Source organism: Rhipicephalus sanguineus, chromosome 10 (genome assembly GCF_013339695.2).
Source record: "Rhipicephalus sanguineus isolate Rsan-2018 chromosome 10, BIME_Rsan_1.4, whole genome shotgun sequence".
In the NCBI taxonomy this organism is placed as follows: Eukaryota; Metazoa; Arthropoda; class Arachnida; order Ixodida; family Ixodidae; genus Rhipicephalus; species Rhipicephalus sanguineus.
In genome coordinates this window covers 3,016,113-3,031,074 of record NC_051185.1, presented here as the reverse complement: position 1 = coordinate 3,031,074, position 14,962 = coordinate 3,016,113, and the positions used below count along the sequence as shown (strand labels likewise).

Genomic DNA, 14,962 nt, shown 5'->3' with positions numbered 1-14,962 from the left:
GGTGAATCCCAACCGAGTGGCCCAAGTTGCCGTCTTGCTGATTAGATGGCCCGCTATTTTCTCACTGGGCACAAATTTGCTTCTGTCTCGAGAGCTGCGCGGGGTTCCCCATCCCCGTTGGTCGTGTCTCCACAACGTGGCCTTTGGTCCCTGGATTTTCTCAAGTAAGAAAACTGTCCTTGGCATGCAACGTCTGCCGCCATTATCGTCAAAAACCTGCGTATCCATAACTAAGTATAAGCGTGTGGGGCACACTTTGCGCCCCGGTGATTCCTCGTGCGCACGAGCATTGTCAGTCGCAGTGTTTCTCTCACAGTGATATCCATCCACCACAAGGGCTGCCATCAAAACAGAACTGTTTTGATGGAAGGAGACGCCTTGCGTGAAAACAACTAAGTAACAATTGATATGGCTGTGAATAACGCGACCGGCTTAGCGCTGCGGTCGACGGCAGTTTAGCTTAGCGTAAATCCCCTCTGTTTAGCAGGGGTCTCAGATAATAATAATAATATCTGGGGTTTAACGTCCCAAAACCACGATATGATTATGAGAGAAGGGCTCCGGAAATTGAGACCACCTGCAGGCTACACAGACGTCTAGCTCAAGCATTTCTTTCGTGACGCACCCCATGCGGTCACCATGTGCTGAAACGTAACCGCGAACCAACAACTCCAGAATCGGCGTCCAGATTTTCAGTCATTCTGGAGATCACTACGTTAAATCCCCTTAGGAAATGACCGGTGTGAGGAAAGACCTTTTTTTGCTGACACTTCGGCCACCCTTCCTCGCGGCCCTTGCGCGAAGGAAGGAAGGGAAAAAACATAGGCATTGCGCCTATGTGTCCAGACCACGCAGGACAGGGCACCCCGGTTGACGCAGCAGCGAAGCTAGCTCCTGCGACGCACATTCCTGCCATGTGCTGCTGCCCCCGCGGATCGGCAGCGCAGCCAAAGAGAATGTGCGACAGAGAGCGCACTCCGGAGGGGTACTTCGGGTCGCCTCCAAATGATTTGTGGCGAAGCGGGGGTAGAGGGCAAGGCGTGCTTGCTGGGTGAGTTCAGAGAACGCCCGCTCTCTCCCGCCTGGGGTCGCCATTTGCCCGGATAATAAGAGAAAATCTCGTCACCCGCCAGCTGAGGTGAGTGTCAGACCCCTGGCCTAGAGTTACTCTATTTGGCTCCTAAAGGATGCACGTGCAATAACTCTGGTTTAGCTCGCATGGTCAGTAAACTTTTTTGGTTGACTGTACATCGCTCCCGTGCTGGCCTTAGAAATGCTCACGATGGGATCAATGCACAGATCGACCAACAGCCGACGCTGCCGTACGTCACTGCTGTGACGTCAGCGAACGACGCTCAGGACAACGGCGGCGACGTAAACGGCCTGCTGACGTCGCGCGTTTGTTGCATCCTATTGGCGCTCAGATCTACATACGGCAAGCTGCACCGCGTCGTCTCTCGAGGTATGTTTTCAACGATCAAGCGTGGTTTGAAAGAACGAGCGTCGTTGGCACTGCAGGGTACACAGCAATGAGACCGCAGATTCCATTGTGTCGCCTCATGTCACGTTTCGCACACCTGAGCCCACTGGTCTACCCTTCGTGACGAAGAATCGCTACGATATCGGTTCTAATAATTTTTTTTAATAATTGACGATAACATGTTATAACACTTGAGATATATACTGCACGATAACATAATTTTATAAAATATGATACATCACAGAACACGATGGGATTTTTTTTTTTTTTTTTTTAGCGCGAGAACGAACGAAGAAACCACGAGCGAGGTTCGGAAAAACGCAGAAATGTAATTAGGGAATGCGCATGCATGCGCAGAAGCATTATAGCCATATAAAGAGGCCGGGAAATCGATACGTGATCATATAATGAACGCCGTGAATATGTGAACAAGAAATTCCGCTGTATGGAATTTATTTTGTCACATGCAGCAGCATACAACGCCGCAGGTGAGTAAAAGTTTACCTTACAGTCACCACCGAACTTCGTTAAACTCCATCAATGTAAAACTCCATGAGGGAGTTAGACGGTGATGGAGTTGTGCCCATGTCACACGGCAATTTTACGAGCTTCGGACAGAAGCCGCAAGGGGTCCATTAGGCGCTGCTGCACCTACGTCTGCATGCAATATTTGGCGTCTAATCACGCTGAAAACATTCTCAATGGTATGTGTGATTATAAAAAGTATTATTTAATCACATCGACACAAACCTTTTTTTTTGTCTTTATCACATAAACGTGCACCTGCAAGCATGTTGGCAGTAATTTTGACAGGAGTGCTGGCAACACTGTACGTTTGTTTTGGTACGCGTCTTTTCTACGCGTACCGATTGTCAAACACGATGCAAGTTGTCGCCGAGCTCTTTGAAGTTGCGCTACCACCCAAATCACGTTGTCCTTTCCAATATCAGCTGGGTACAGGTCTCACGTCCAGTCCACGAAGCCTTTGCTGCGGATGGCTCCCACGACAGTCCGCGTGTACTGCCAGTACGAGTGCCGGCATCGCCAGAGAAGGAAGAAAACCCGCGTCACTCGACTGCTATGACTATTGGTAGTGCTGAAGTAGAATGAAGAGCACCGCAATAAGAAGGAAACGAGATGCACAGACGTAAACACAACGGTGCACACGGACTCGGGGACACTTATTCAAAATGGCGGCACGACGACTTTTCGCGAGGCATGGTGCGGAGAGTATGTGCACTTATACGCGTTTTTTTTTCATTAAACGCAGGTTATGACTGGATTATGCAGTGAAATAACTTTGAATATTAATGAAATTCATTATTGTGTTGACTGCGGCTGTTTTGTGCTTGCGTTTTTTTCCGTAACTACAGATTACTGGGGACGAGAGTACTCCATTCCGCCGCTAATGGAGATCGCCGATGTCCCTTTGCGAAACGTTCCGTTTAACTTCCTTGACGTAAGGGAGACCGTGTGACACGGACCGCATCTCCGTTGACGTAACGACAAGGGAGTTGCACGGAGTTAACGGGTGCCCGTGTGACAGGGGTATTAGGTGGCAGTGATAAGCTAATGCGCATCTGTATAGTAGCGATGCATGCAGCAGACACGTTGCAAGCATAAAGTTCAACCACGCAATAGATTAGTCTAAACAGAACGCAGCACACCCCCCCCCCCCTCTTTCCAAAAGAAATCCCGGCGCCGTCCCTGGCAGCGGGCTCACGTTTGAAGACATCTAAAAGCACAAACATTTAGTTTATAAACATGTCTGTGCACAGATAAGGAAAATGCATTTGTTTGAAAAAAGTCCGTAGGATAGAAATTGTAAATAAGTTATGTGGTAAAAGCAGGTTCGAAAAAAAAAAGAAAGCATTGCATTTCAGCACAATGTGCTTGCCAAGTACAGAACTAAGCAAAAGCGACATAATTATTTTGTCTAGGAGCTCAACAGCGGCACTACACTATTTGCAAGGTGAAGTAAAGATGTGACTTCGGTGCTCCCATGGCATGTGTTTGTGTAGAAGAGCTGTATTTGATTACCGCGTATTTGAGCTGATATAAGTTTGCGCTGGAACATACGTTGAAGTGCTTTATAGACAGTTGCCGAGTTGGCACTGCGTATCGAGCGTTTCTTTTGAAGGACAAAGCCAATGTGTGAACTCGTTTTCGACTCTGGTACCAGTATCCCAGGTGAAAATGATTCCCATTCCCAGCTGGGTTATGAAACCTGGAAATCTTCCCAGGCTGGAAATTTTCCCAGCTGGAAATGGAAAAATTTCCAGCCTGGAAAAATTTCCAGGTTCCATAACCCAGCTGGGAATGGAAATATTTCCTGCTGGGAATGGAAATATTCCCAGCAAATATTTCCAGCAGGAAATGGCAAAATTTCCAGCTGGAATCCTTCATTACCAGCTGGAAATGAATTTCCAGATTTGACCTCGCGGCTATCGCATGTGCCTTAGCATGGTTCCTACAGGACCTGTTCGTCCAGTGAACTGCACACAGTCAAAGAACATGGTGGTGAAATTTAACAGCATTTATTTTAACAGCATTTATCTGAACGCTTGTAGCAAGTGTTGGAACATATCTCGAGATGAAGAATGAGTTTGCTCATATCCTCGTACACCACCTGAAAAAAAAATATTTATACATAGTGAGCGAACATCAAATCCACAATGATCCATAAAACGCAATTCTACCAAAAGTATAGTTTTACCAAATCACATGAACAGCATCCTTTCAAAAGCAGTACCACAATACAAAGTCAATGCAGTGCAAAGCAGGTGAGCAAGATCTGATGAGCACTGCGGTGCTAAGTAACGATTATTTATATCGACCTTAAACTACTCCGAATAGCCGTCTAATGAGTTCACTCGAACACATGTAATTACTCGCGTTTGTTGCATAGACGCATGCGCACCAGTAGGCGCAAGCATTGCACAGCACAGGGCTATTGGAGACAAAGGCTGCTTACACAAACCGGCCTGTAGCGTACTTCGCGCATATATAAACATTACACACAGCCAGGTAACGCGACACCGTGATAACAAAGCCCACAAACATTCGGGACAAACGTTCACTTATACTTGAAATATATAGGTGCAACTTACCTCCAAATGGAACACTCAGAGCTGAGAAAATCGCTGTCCCTTGATCGGCGCTGGTGTATCCAAGACATCGCACGCAGTACAGCAATAAAAACCGCTCGAACATGCTGGTCATCACTCGTAACACTTTCCAGAGATAAACCTGACCAAAAATAACTATTCCATGCAACTGTCACACAGATATTCATCAAGGAAACACCCTAGACTATCGAACACCGAGCATACACACTGTACAGATGTCACCACGACTGGCCGCCATGTGCTGTTCGAAACTGTGGCTGACTGCGGCGACATAATAATTTATGCGGTCTATTGGACCGCTGTCTTTAATGGTATTAACCTTAAAAAAAGGAATACAATTTTTGCATGACGTATTTACAATACAGAGTAGGTTATTATTTAGCATTAACGTCATAAGTCACCGAGAAATGATACGAGAATAGAGCTACTGAGATGCCAACAAACATCGCAGCAGTGCCAGCAGCACCAGCAGTGCGGCCGGTGCGGCGTTTTTCATGGCCGCGGCGTCGGAGAGAGCAAGTTGTGGGATTCAAAGAACTTTTTTCTTTTTTTTTGCAAGCTTGGCTTTTGCAGACCCCGAAAAATGACCTCGCGGACCCCCATTTGAGAACCACTGTTCTAAGTCCTGTCTAAATGCACGGTCTGCATTATACACTTAATCTGCTATCGCTTGTATGCAGATCAATCTTTGGGCAGCTGGAATTCCTTTTGTCAACTATACCACTTCCTCGCTCAAACAGGAAAATTTCATGCTGAGCAAATTATTTCCCAACTGAAGATGGAAAAATTTCCAGCTGGAAATATAACTTCCCAACTGGAACTGGAAACTTCAAGCTGGAAATGGCTTTCCAGTCGGGAATTATTTCCATATCCATGCTGGAAATACGATTTCCAGCCTGGAATGGTTTTCATTACCAGCTGGAAATACAATTTCCAGCTGGGAATGGAAAATTTCCAGCCTGAAGAGCCGTTTCCAGCTGAAAACCAGGCTGGAAACCCGATTTCCAGCTGGGAATTCACATGCCATTTTCATGTGGGATGTGATACAAAAAGCCGCACCTCGGCAGTCGCTGCAGCAGCCGTACTTTGGCGATTGGAGCACATTCCGCATTTCTACGAAAAACGCTATGAACATATCCTATGAGAAAAAGAAAACTCGGGAGAGAGGGAAAAAAAAATGTCCAGAGTGTGGAAGGGTGGAAGCATATGAAGTTAAACTTCATATGCTTCCAGCTAGGCGCATGGGCAGCAACGTGAAATGACATCGGGTCTGGCCGCGGTGAAACAATGTAGGCGCCCATTTCTACGAGATGGAAGCCCTAACATCAGCCGATATGGAAATGCCCAGCCCTGTTCCCCGAAGCGTCAAAACAAACAAGGGAAAAACAACAGTGCGCCGGTATTTCCGAGAGCGCGCGGTGACCTTCTCAGGCCGTTGGCCACGTCGGCGCTGGTCGCGCCCTCTGCTAGCGGCTGCAGCCGCCACCCCCGCGCGCGCGTACGACGTGTGCGTACCGGCGGCGGCGGCGGCGGCACTAAACGTCTCCGATTGAGGGAGAGAAGAAAAAAAAAAGGCGCCAGACAGTTCGAGTGAAAATAAAAACGACAGGCTCCACACGCGCGGCCGCCGCACATACACACAAGCATAGCGTACATTCCGCGCCCTTTTCCTCCTACGTCACGTCTTCTCTGCGCCCTTTCCCGCTCTTCCATTGGGCGGACACAGAGAGCGCGGCCATTGGACCGAGTCGATTTATGACGTCAGCAGGCGCCGTGACGTCGGGTTTTTTCTGGTGTGCTTGTCTGGAGACCGCAGCGCGCTTTCGCCTTCCGCCGGGTCGGGCCAAAGTAGTGCCAGTGTCGCGTTCAAATATTTCTTAATATTTGCGCCGTAAAAATGGAAAAAACGACGAATTGGTCTTTGAAAACCTCGCAAAGTGGCAAAGCCTGCGCATACTTTTCATTGAGGAATTAGTTAATTGTAAGTGGCGGGAATTCCACACCGGCGTCAGTTGGCGGAGTGATATGAAAGACGTGGGATGCCTCCTCTCTCTCGATATTTATCACATGAGCGCGGGCGTCCGCGATTCATAGACGGCAGTGGACGCCCGTGATGGTTGGTGGTGCTGCGCGTGGTGGCTAGGGGAAAAAAAAAAAAAAGCCGCCAAACCGTGTGCTCGTCGCAGCAGCTGTCCCTTTGGATTACCCACCCGTCAACGTGTGTGTTTTGTGTGCTCCGCCCTGGATTACGCAGCGATGGTTGGACGGCGCTTACCCGCTCTCAGCTCTATGCTGTGGGATCGCCCAGGTAATGATGGTCTCAACACAGTGCTCGGCGGCGGCCTTTTCCGAACCATGGATACTCACAGTCCGCTCTTTGCAGTGCAAGCCGAGAAGAACAACTCGTTCGAAAAGAACTACCGCATCGGTGCGCTGCTGGGCAAGGGAGGCTTCGGCACGGTGTACGCTGGCACCCGGAACCGCGACAACTTGGCGGTAAGGGGCCCTCCATGTTTGGCTGTTGAAATTGCGCCAAGTTTCTCATTGCACGGAGTGAACGTCCTTCACGTTCAGCCGTACTGCTGGCTGTGTGATGATGCGAAAGCGCTGTTACGGGAGCAATTTTTCCCTGACGAGTGTTTTTCTTTGCTTTCTAGGTGGCCATCAAGCATGTGTCTCGGGACAAGGTGACCGAGTGGGGCACGGTGAGTGGTGTTCGTTTTTGCTGCGCGTGAAAAGAATGCGCCCTCGGGGCGTCCGTTTGCCTCGGTCAGGAATGCAGCCAACCTAGATCGGTTATTCTTTCGTCGGCCGGGCGAGGAGGAACCGCCTTCTCCCCCGCAACAACCTAGATGGGCGCCATGTTTGAGGCTTCTCCCCTTCGTGGCCGACAGTTCGTCGCTCGGTGAAATGGCGGCGCGCGTTTCGTGGCATTGTTCGTGCCCGACTGAGCGGCGCCCGCCTCGGCGGCGCGCTCGATTGTTCGGCAGTATTTTGTTCCAGGCGCGATCGATGCTCGCATCTCGGCTTGCGAAAACGCCCATTGGTGGTGACATGACGTGGCCTGTCTTGCAGATGAACGGCCAGAGGGTTCCGCTGGAACTGGTGCTGCTTCGGCGCGTCGACCACGTACCGGGCGTGATCCGCCTGCTGGACTGGTACGAGCGTCCCGACTCGTTCATACTCATCATGGAGCGGCCGGAGGTGGTGAAGGACCTCTTCGACTACATCACCGAGAAGGGCGTCCTCGAGGAGACCCTGTCGCGCCTATTCTTCAAGCAGATCGTGCAGTGCGTGATAGCGTGCCACAAGGCCGGTGTCATCCATCGCGACATCAAGGACGAGAACATTCTGGTCAACCTCAAGACCCTCTCGGTCAACCTCATCGACTTCGGGTCGGGAGCCTTTCTGCGAGAGGGGTTCTACACCGACTTTGACGGTGAGTGTCGTCGATCGATTGCCGCCGCTGTTGCCGGAAGTGTTTTGCTCGCGTGGCGCAGCAATTAAGCTCCTCCGACGAATGTGTGCAGGCACGCGCGTATACAGCCCTCCCGAGTGGATCCAGCGGAGCCGGTACAACGGGCGCGCGGCCACCGTCTGGTCGCTGGGCATCCTGCTGTACGACATGGTGTGCGGGGACATTCCCTTCGAGCAGGACGAGCAGATCCTGCGCGCCGAGCTCCACTTCCGGCGGCAGCTGTCGCCCATGTGCGAGGACCTGATCCGGCGCTGCCTGGCGCTGGCGCCCTCCGACCGGCCCAGCCTGGAGGAGATCCTCGAGCACCAGTGGATGCTGGCCGACGACCTCAACAGCACCGTCTCCGAGAACATCCCGGTGCGCTGTGCGCGCGGAGAGCAGTCCGCGCTGGACCACAACTCCACCGGGAGCCAAGACAGCATCTGCATTTGATGATCACGCCCCTTCTAGCGAGCACCAATTCATCGGCAAGAATCTCCGCTGCCAAGTCTACGACTGCCGAGCGTGTGAGGAAGGAGAGGTGCCCATCTGTGCGTCTAGGGGCGACGAAGCTAAGGAACTGCCTCCAATTATTGCGTAGCTGTGATATGATGGGCCCTCTTTTAACATTATGTTCCATTCCCCAGCGTCATCCTGTATTTATTTTTGAGAATGTACGCGAGTGAACCACCCACATTGACCTCATCCATCATCACAAGCAGTGTAATCTACCATCCAGTAATTTCATAAACAGTGTACATATGTATGTGGCATTCTTACTCTCGACGCGCAGTAAGTTATTTCCTCGTGTGGTGCACTGCTGTTCCTCTTATTTATGTGTTCTCGGTTTAGTGTCGTCTTTTTGGAAGAAAAGCATTGTGTACATAGTTTGTACAAAATAGTCGCGAACCGGGTATTTTTATAGAAAATATGCTGAAAATAAATGTATGTGCAGGACACACAGTGTCATTTCTAATGATGCCTGGCTCATCGGGCTTTTCTTGCATTAAAAGACCTGTTGTTTTTCCAGCATTTGGATGGGAGGAACGCAATTGATTGTGCAGTGTAATCAAGGGATGGACTCTCTGTGGCCTTGTCTTTAGTTTGTCCACATCCCGAATATCTGAGACGAGCCTTCCTTCATGCGATGACCACCGAATGAACCTTGCCCAAGATACATGTTCGTGCAAGGGTGTAGATGACGCTGCAGTCTTTCTTTAAAAAGCCTTCTTTCTGCAGGATCAAAGCACTGTTCACGAATAGGTCAACCACTTGCTTCACTGGTTTCATTGAGAGCGCGTGGCAAGGCGTTGAGCCTCCCGTCTGTAAACACTGCACTATACGATTGGCGGCACAATCGCTGAAGCAGGTGCTTTTTACGTCCGTAGTGCAACATTCATTTTGTTGAATTGGGCTTGGCATCGAAATGCCTTGAACATGTCATCAGGGAATTGTCAGAACTGATGTGTTTCAAGTGGGACCACGAAATCTGATGCATAATTGTGGCCGTAATCGGCCATTGTCAGAATCACTGCAGTGCCCCGCCTTGGATTCAGAATGTATGTGTGGCAGACATTCTCAATTCTATGAGGCAGAAACCTGGAGACTTGCGACAAGGGTTCAACTTAAGTAGAGGACAATACAATAGTTCCTACGTCCCAGAATTGCGATATTGTTATGAGAGACGCTATAGTGGAGGGCTCCGGAAATTTCGACTACGTGGGGTTTTTCAACGTGCACCTAAACCTAAGTACGCGGGTCTAGCATTCGATGCCGTGACTTTCGGGTCGGCATTCGAGCACAATAACCAGTAGACCACCGCGGCGGGTCTTGGAAAAGAGGAAAAAACATTTCAAATTGGTTTCCGGTGGTCGGTATCTGGAACACAGCAAGACTTAGCCGCTGCTCTCGCCCTATGGCAGAGTTCCCAGATGCTACAGAGAGCAAATAATCGTCGCAAAAGGGTATACTGTCCATTCAGTTGAATGCACGTTTGCCAGTGCATGGTTAATGTTACTTGTTGATTCACCCAACGTATGTCCGACTTCAACACTCAACTATTCAAAGTCATTGACAAACGCGCTATTGGTGAACTTGATTATCATCATAGTGACATTCGTGTAGTTTTTTTTTTCAAAGCCGTTTCAAGCAACGGCGTGGCTCTGTGATGGAATGCCTGCTTGCCACGCAGAAGGCCTGGGTTCAATTGTCACTCGAACCAAAGATTTTTATTATTTTATTTGCATCTTTCTAGATTTTTCGCTCACAACGAACGACGCCGGAATTTCTGCGAAACGAGCTCATTAACGCTATCGCGTGAGCACATCCTGCGGGTCGCAGACACTGCCATGAACATCGTAGCCAAGGAGTAGAAGAAGCAGAGCGCGAAACTGCTCATACCGAGGCCCGTCCTCGCTCGCTTCGGAGCTGCCGGCGCTTGCTGTTTGACGTCCAAGAGGTAGGCAAGAAAACCTCGGCCAGGGGGCGCTGCTGCGCCTTTCTGAAAAGCGCCCCCTTTTTCGGGAATCTCTGTATGCAGACGGCTGCGCGGTCTGGCAGCGCGCGTGCTTTCTCTCGTTCTCTGCACGCGCTACGCGTGCGCTCTCCAAGTTGCTCGTGACTGCGCTCTCTCCTCGCGCTGTGCTGCACTGCAGTGTGCGTGCTCTTGCTCGCGGTGTTCATGCGTGCGCTTACGCGCTAACTTCGCGCTGTGCTTGCTCTCGCGTTGTATTTAACTGTAGGTCGTGGTCTCGCGGGGTCGGTGGAGGTAGTGTTCAACACATTTGTCAAGATAGTGGCCTGGAAAGCCACCCTTTTGGCGGCGGTAATGCGCAGGTCGAGAAAATGAAAGGTTGAGAATAAATTAGTGTGCCATGCTGTTAGATTGGTAAAAAGAAATGGCACCAAGGTCGTGCAGAACATTTATGACGAGACCTTCTGCGACTTCGATATGAAAATAAACGCAAAAAAAAATGTAATACTAGTTACCCTGCTTAACGTGTGTATACATAGAGAAGCGTTTATAAATGAAACAACCAGCATGGACCAATGCATGCCAACCCGAGTCGGGCATGAACACCACCCGGAGACTGGCCAGTCCCTCCGAAAACGGGTTTAATTAAAGCAGTACTGCCACGATTTTAAGGCACCCCAAAAGGGACATTTTTTGTTTCCATGGTGTGCGCTATCAACGCTCTCTAGACACCGAAGCCAAAAAACACATATTTTACTTTGATTTAAAAGTTTTCTTCGGCCAGCATCTGCAAGCCAGCCCCACCGCAGTGGACGTTATCACGAGAAGCCAACACAGTTAAATCTAACAGCTCTCTGGGTTTGCGTTGAAATGTGCGTCCTGCATGCAGCCTAAACCGCCGTCTCTGGACAATTCCCTCGTCGTCGTTTACGTGAACCACGTGCGACTGACAGCTGTTGCTAGTACGTCGCGAGTTGCAGTCTTCCCGTGACGTCAGACTTGTGTTGATACGTCACTGCGAAGCCGCCCCCTCGATACCGAAACTGAAATTGCAATTTTAAGGTAGCGGTATTAAAAATATATTCAATGCATTCCCAAGCACTGCGACACTCTTTTTAGGGTTCTCGACACCCGCGTTTTTATTTGGAGCAACAACCGGAAAATATGTAAAATTCGTGTCAGTACTCCTTGAAGCTAGTAAACTTGATTTTTAGGGTGAGCTGCACACAAAGGCAGACCACGACGAGAACAAGGACAACAAAGGACAAGCGCTTCGTGTCCCTGTTCTCGTCGCGCTCTTTCATCCTCCGCTCTAATTATGAACCAGCTCAACAACAAAGGTGCGTTCGCTCACTTCCGTTTTTGCAGCTGCTTTCCGGAAGAAAAAAAACACCACTGCTCTTGCCGATGTCATTTCAAAACAACACAAAAGCCACATTGCAAAATCGTTGGATGCGTATATAGGATATACAGCGTGTTTTTCTTTAGGCTATACATTCTTTATGAAAAAATGTTATGGCAGTCTGGCCCCTGTCGCAAACGAACGCTACGCCGAGGCGGAAAAACTTTGCCCGCGTAAAGTTACATTTAAATGAGCAATTGACAAAAATTCATTAATTAGCTTTCTAATTGCTAACTTGAGGGATGTTGTTTATACAGAAGAGTTGTAGGATGTGACAGTTTAGTACATGCCTATTTATTCGAAAATCGCAAGAAACGCACGTAATTTGAGGTAATCATCGAAAGCCCCGATCCAGGCGAAACCGAAACTGGGCGCATGCAGGAAAACCGTCGTCCCTGTTGCGAAAGAAGCGACAATTTTTGAACTACGAGCCGTGTCAAATGGACCGCTCATTCTGAGCGTTTTGTGTGTAGTGCTTATCCGTTTCTTTGTTAAGCTCGAAAATGGCTGATGCCTAGTTTTAAGCGGTACAGCGAAAGACAAAGCGGAAATTGCGGTTCCCTTGGGTAGAGCGCGAAAGAAGCAGGTAAGCACTACACAACGCAAGGAGATCCATTTGTCTATTTGACTTGCCGTTTCTCATGACCATATTCTGCTGCGACGCGCTTTTTTCCAAAATTGCCACGTGAGCTTCCGGTCTTTCGCAACAGGGATTACGGTGTTCCTGCACTGAGTTTCGGTTTAGATCGGGGTCTTGAATCTCGATGATTATTATCTCAAATTACGTGCGTTTCTTGCGATTTTTGAATAAATGGGCATGTACTAAATTGTCACGTCCTACAACTCTTCCATATAAACAACTGCCCTAAGCTTAGAAATTACAATATTAATTAACGAGTTTTTGTTAATTACTCCTTTGAATTTAACTTTAGGTGCGGCAAAGTTTTCTCCGCCTCTGCGTAGACTTCGTTTGCGCAGACAACAGGGCCCCGACTGTCATCGCTTTCTTTTATAAAAAATTTGTATTGTCAAAAAAAAAAAAAAAACCGTATATTATATCGTTTCGGCAAGCGCGCAGCACTTCTGGTGTGCGTCCATTTTTTGCAAAGGTGCATCTGTGCAAACTGAACGAATGGTCGCTGCTCTGCCACAGAAACACGGGCGAGATTGCTTTGCAAGCAGTTATAATGGCTTTGTACACGGTAGACTATGGTACATGTCTAGAAACAACATAAAATCTGTTGCGCCAATATGGCCTCTTGAAGCGTTTGAAATAAAAATGAAACAGCGGCCGCTTTTGCGAAGTACAAAAGTGTTTGTCATCATCTAGTGTAAAAACGACCAGAAATGGTTTTGGTGAGAGCGGCGTACAGTGATTAATGCAAGGACTTTCAAAGGCTTATCAGAATAAGCTAACCGAGTTAGTCATCATAAACAATGCAATCGCCATTTGTGTGATGAATCTACAATACTGCACCTGTCGGTCACGTGGCTGCCTCACGGGCGCGCAGGCCGCAAGTAGGATTATCGGAGAGTGCAGATACGCCATCGCTTTAACTATTTCGTATGTTCGGTATCACTACGGTGTCTCACATCAGCTGGTGTTCCAGAGTGCTCTTCCCTGAAAGTACTGAATGAGCGCGACGATACGTAAGAACTTGACTAAACCTTATTGCTGTGTGCGTGAGGGACACTCGATCTGCCGTGCGACAATGATCAATAGAAAGCAAGCAAAATAAATCACGATTTGGATCAGCTTGGCGCTTGTTTTGCCTGTGCATTTCCCTTGAATAGGCATGAAAGAAAGAAGGAGAACCTTAAGAGCACGTCTTTGTTTTTGTTTTGTTTTTGCTAGACACAACAATAATTAGAACTAACAGACAAGAAAGCCAATGAAAGTATAGAGGATGTTTATATATAGTGATTATCATGTCAAGTGTGGACAAAAAAAAAAAGACCACTTGCCGCGGGCAGGGAGCGAATAGGAGGCAAGCTGGATAGGTGCCTTATCGCACGGCCGCCGCGTAGCTTTCGTCATGGGCAACGGTGACCGTATACAGCACTTTCCGTTTTCTTAGTTTTTGTTTGCGTTAAGCAGTTAAGGTTGCGTGCAGCTGAAAAGCGCGCATGCTGATTTTCGGGCGCTAGGGGCCGAAAAGTTACATCAGCTCTCCACCATACTTAGTTGAATTCGAAGCAGTGCATGGTGGTAGTTGAACTGAATGCTTGTGCTAAACGCAGCGAGACGGCAAGTTGGGCCAATTAGTTGGGATTCATCTTAAACTCGGTTACAGCGCAACAGGCAAGGACAAAAGAAAAAAGGAAACGAACAACACGGCGCTGATACTTTATTGAAAAATTGTGCAACATATATATGTAGCAAATGCATCACCCGTGACATGCGCAAGGCACAAAGAAACATCAAGGCATCATCGTCGAAATTATAGATAACCACGATTGGCACAGGTAACTAAATTCCTTCTTATGAAGAGCTACCGACGGTTCACTGCAGATGTCTCTAATCGTTATATTGTAGGCCTCAGCGATTTCTGTTGTCGCTTTGTTCTAGAGATGTGCGCCGCCACGCCGCGCCGCCGCCGCCGCCTGTTTTGGTCACGCCGCTCGCGCCGCCGCCGAAGTCCCAAGAGAGATCACGCCGCAGCCGCCGCCGCCGCGCAATAATTGCGGCGCGCCGCCGCTAGTCTTTTCTTTTAATTCGAATGGGGAATCTGGAAATAAAATACAGCACTTCGCCGGAGGAGCTCTTCTCGAGGTGTCCATGTAATGAAATGTCCATTTCAGCGGCCGCTGAATAGCGGGAGCTCGGCGAGAAGCGCGCCCCCTGTTTCCGGTTCTTGTTCTGCAGCGCCATCATGACATCACGAAGCTTTTAAACACTCTCGACACAAATGGTAGGGCCGGAATGCGCTTCAATGCAACGAACGCAGCCCTCCGAGATCCGATTTTCGGTGCACACGTCTTTTGATCGTGTTAGCCATTGATTTAGGTTTAATACGGCCGC

At 48.8% G+C, this 14,962-nt stretch overlaps 1 protein-coding gene across 1 annotated transcript; it reads left to right on the top strand.

The window, feature by feature from the left end:
- Positions 1 to 6,674: 6,674 nt before the first annotated feature.
- LOC119406256 (serine/threonine-protein kinase pim-3) lies at positions 6,675 to 9,012 on the top strand. Its single transcript, XM_037672987.2, has 5 exons — positions 6,675 to 6,916; positions 6,992 to 7,104; positions 7,266 to 7,313; positions 7,684 to 8,047; positions 8,139 to 9,012. Exons 1-5 carry the CDS (start codon positions 6,865 to 6,867, stop codon positions 8,516 to 8,518), a joined length of 957 nt encoding a protein of 318 aa, XP_037528915.1. The 5' UTR covers positions 6,675 to 6,864; the 3' UTR covers positions 8,519 to 9,012.
- The last annotated feature ends 5,950 nt before the right edge of the window (positions 9,013 to 14,962 follow it).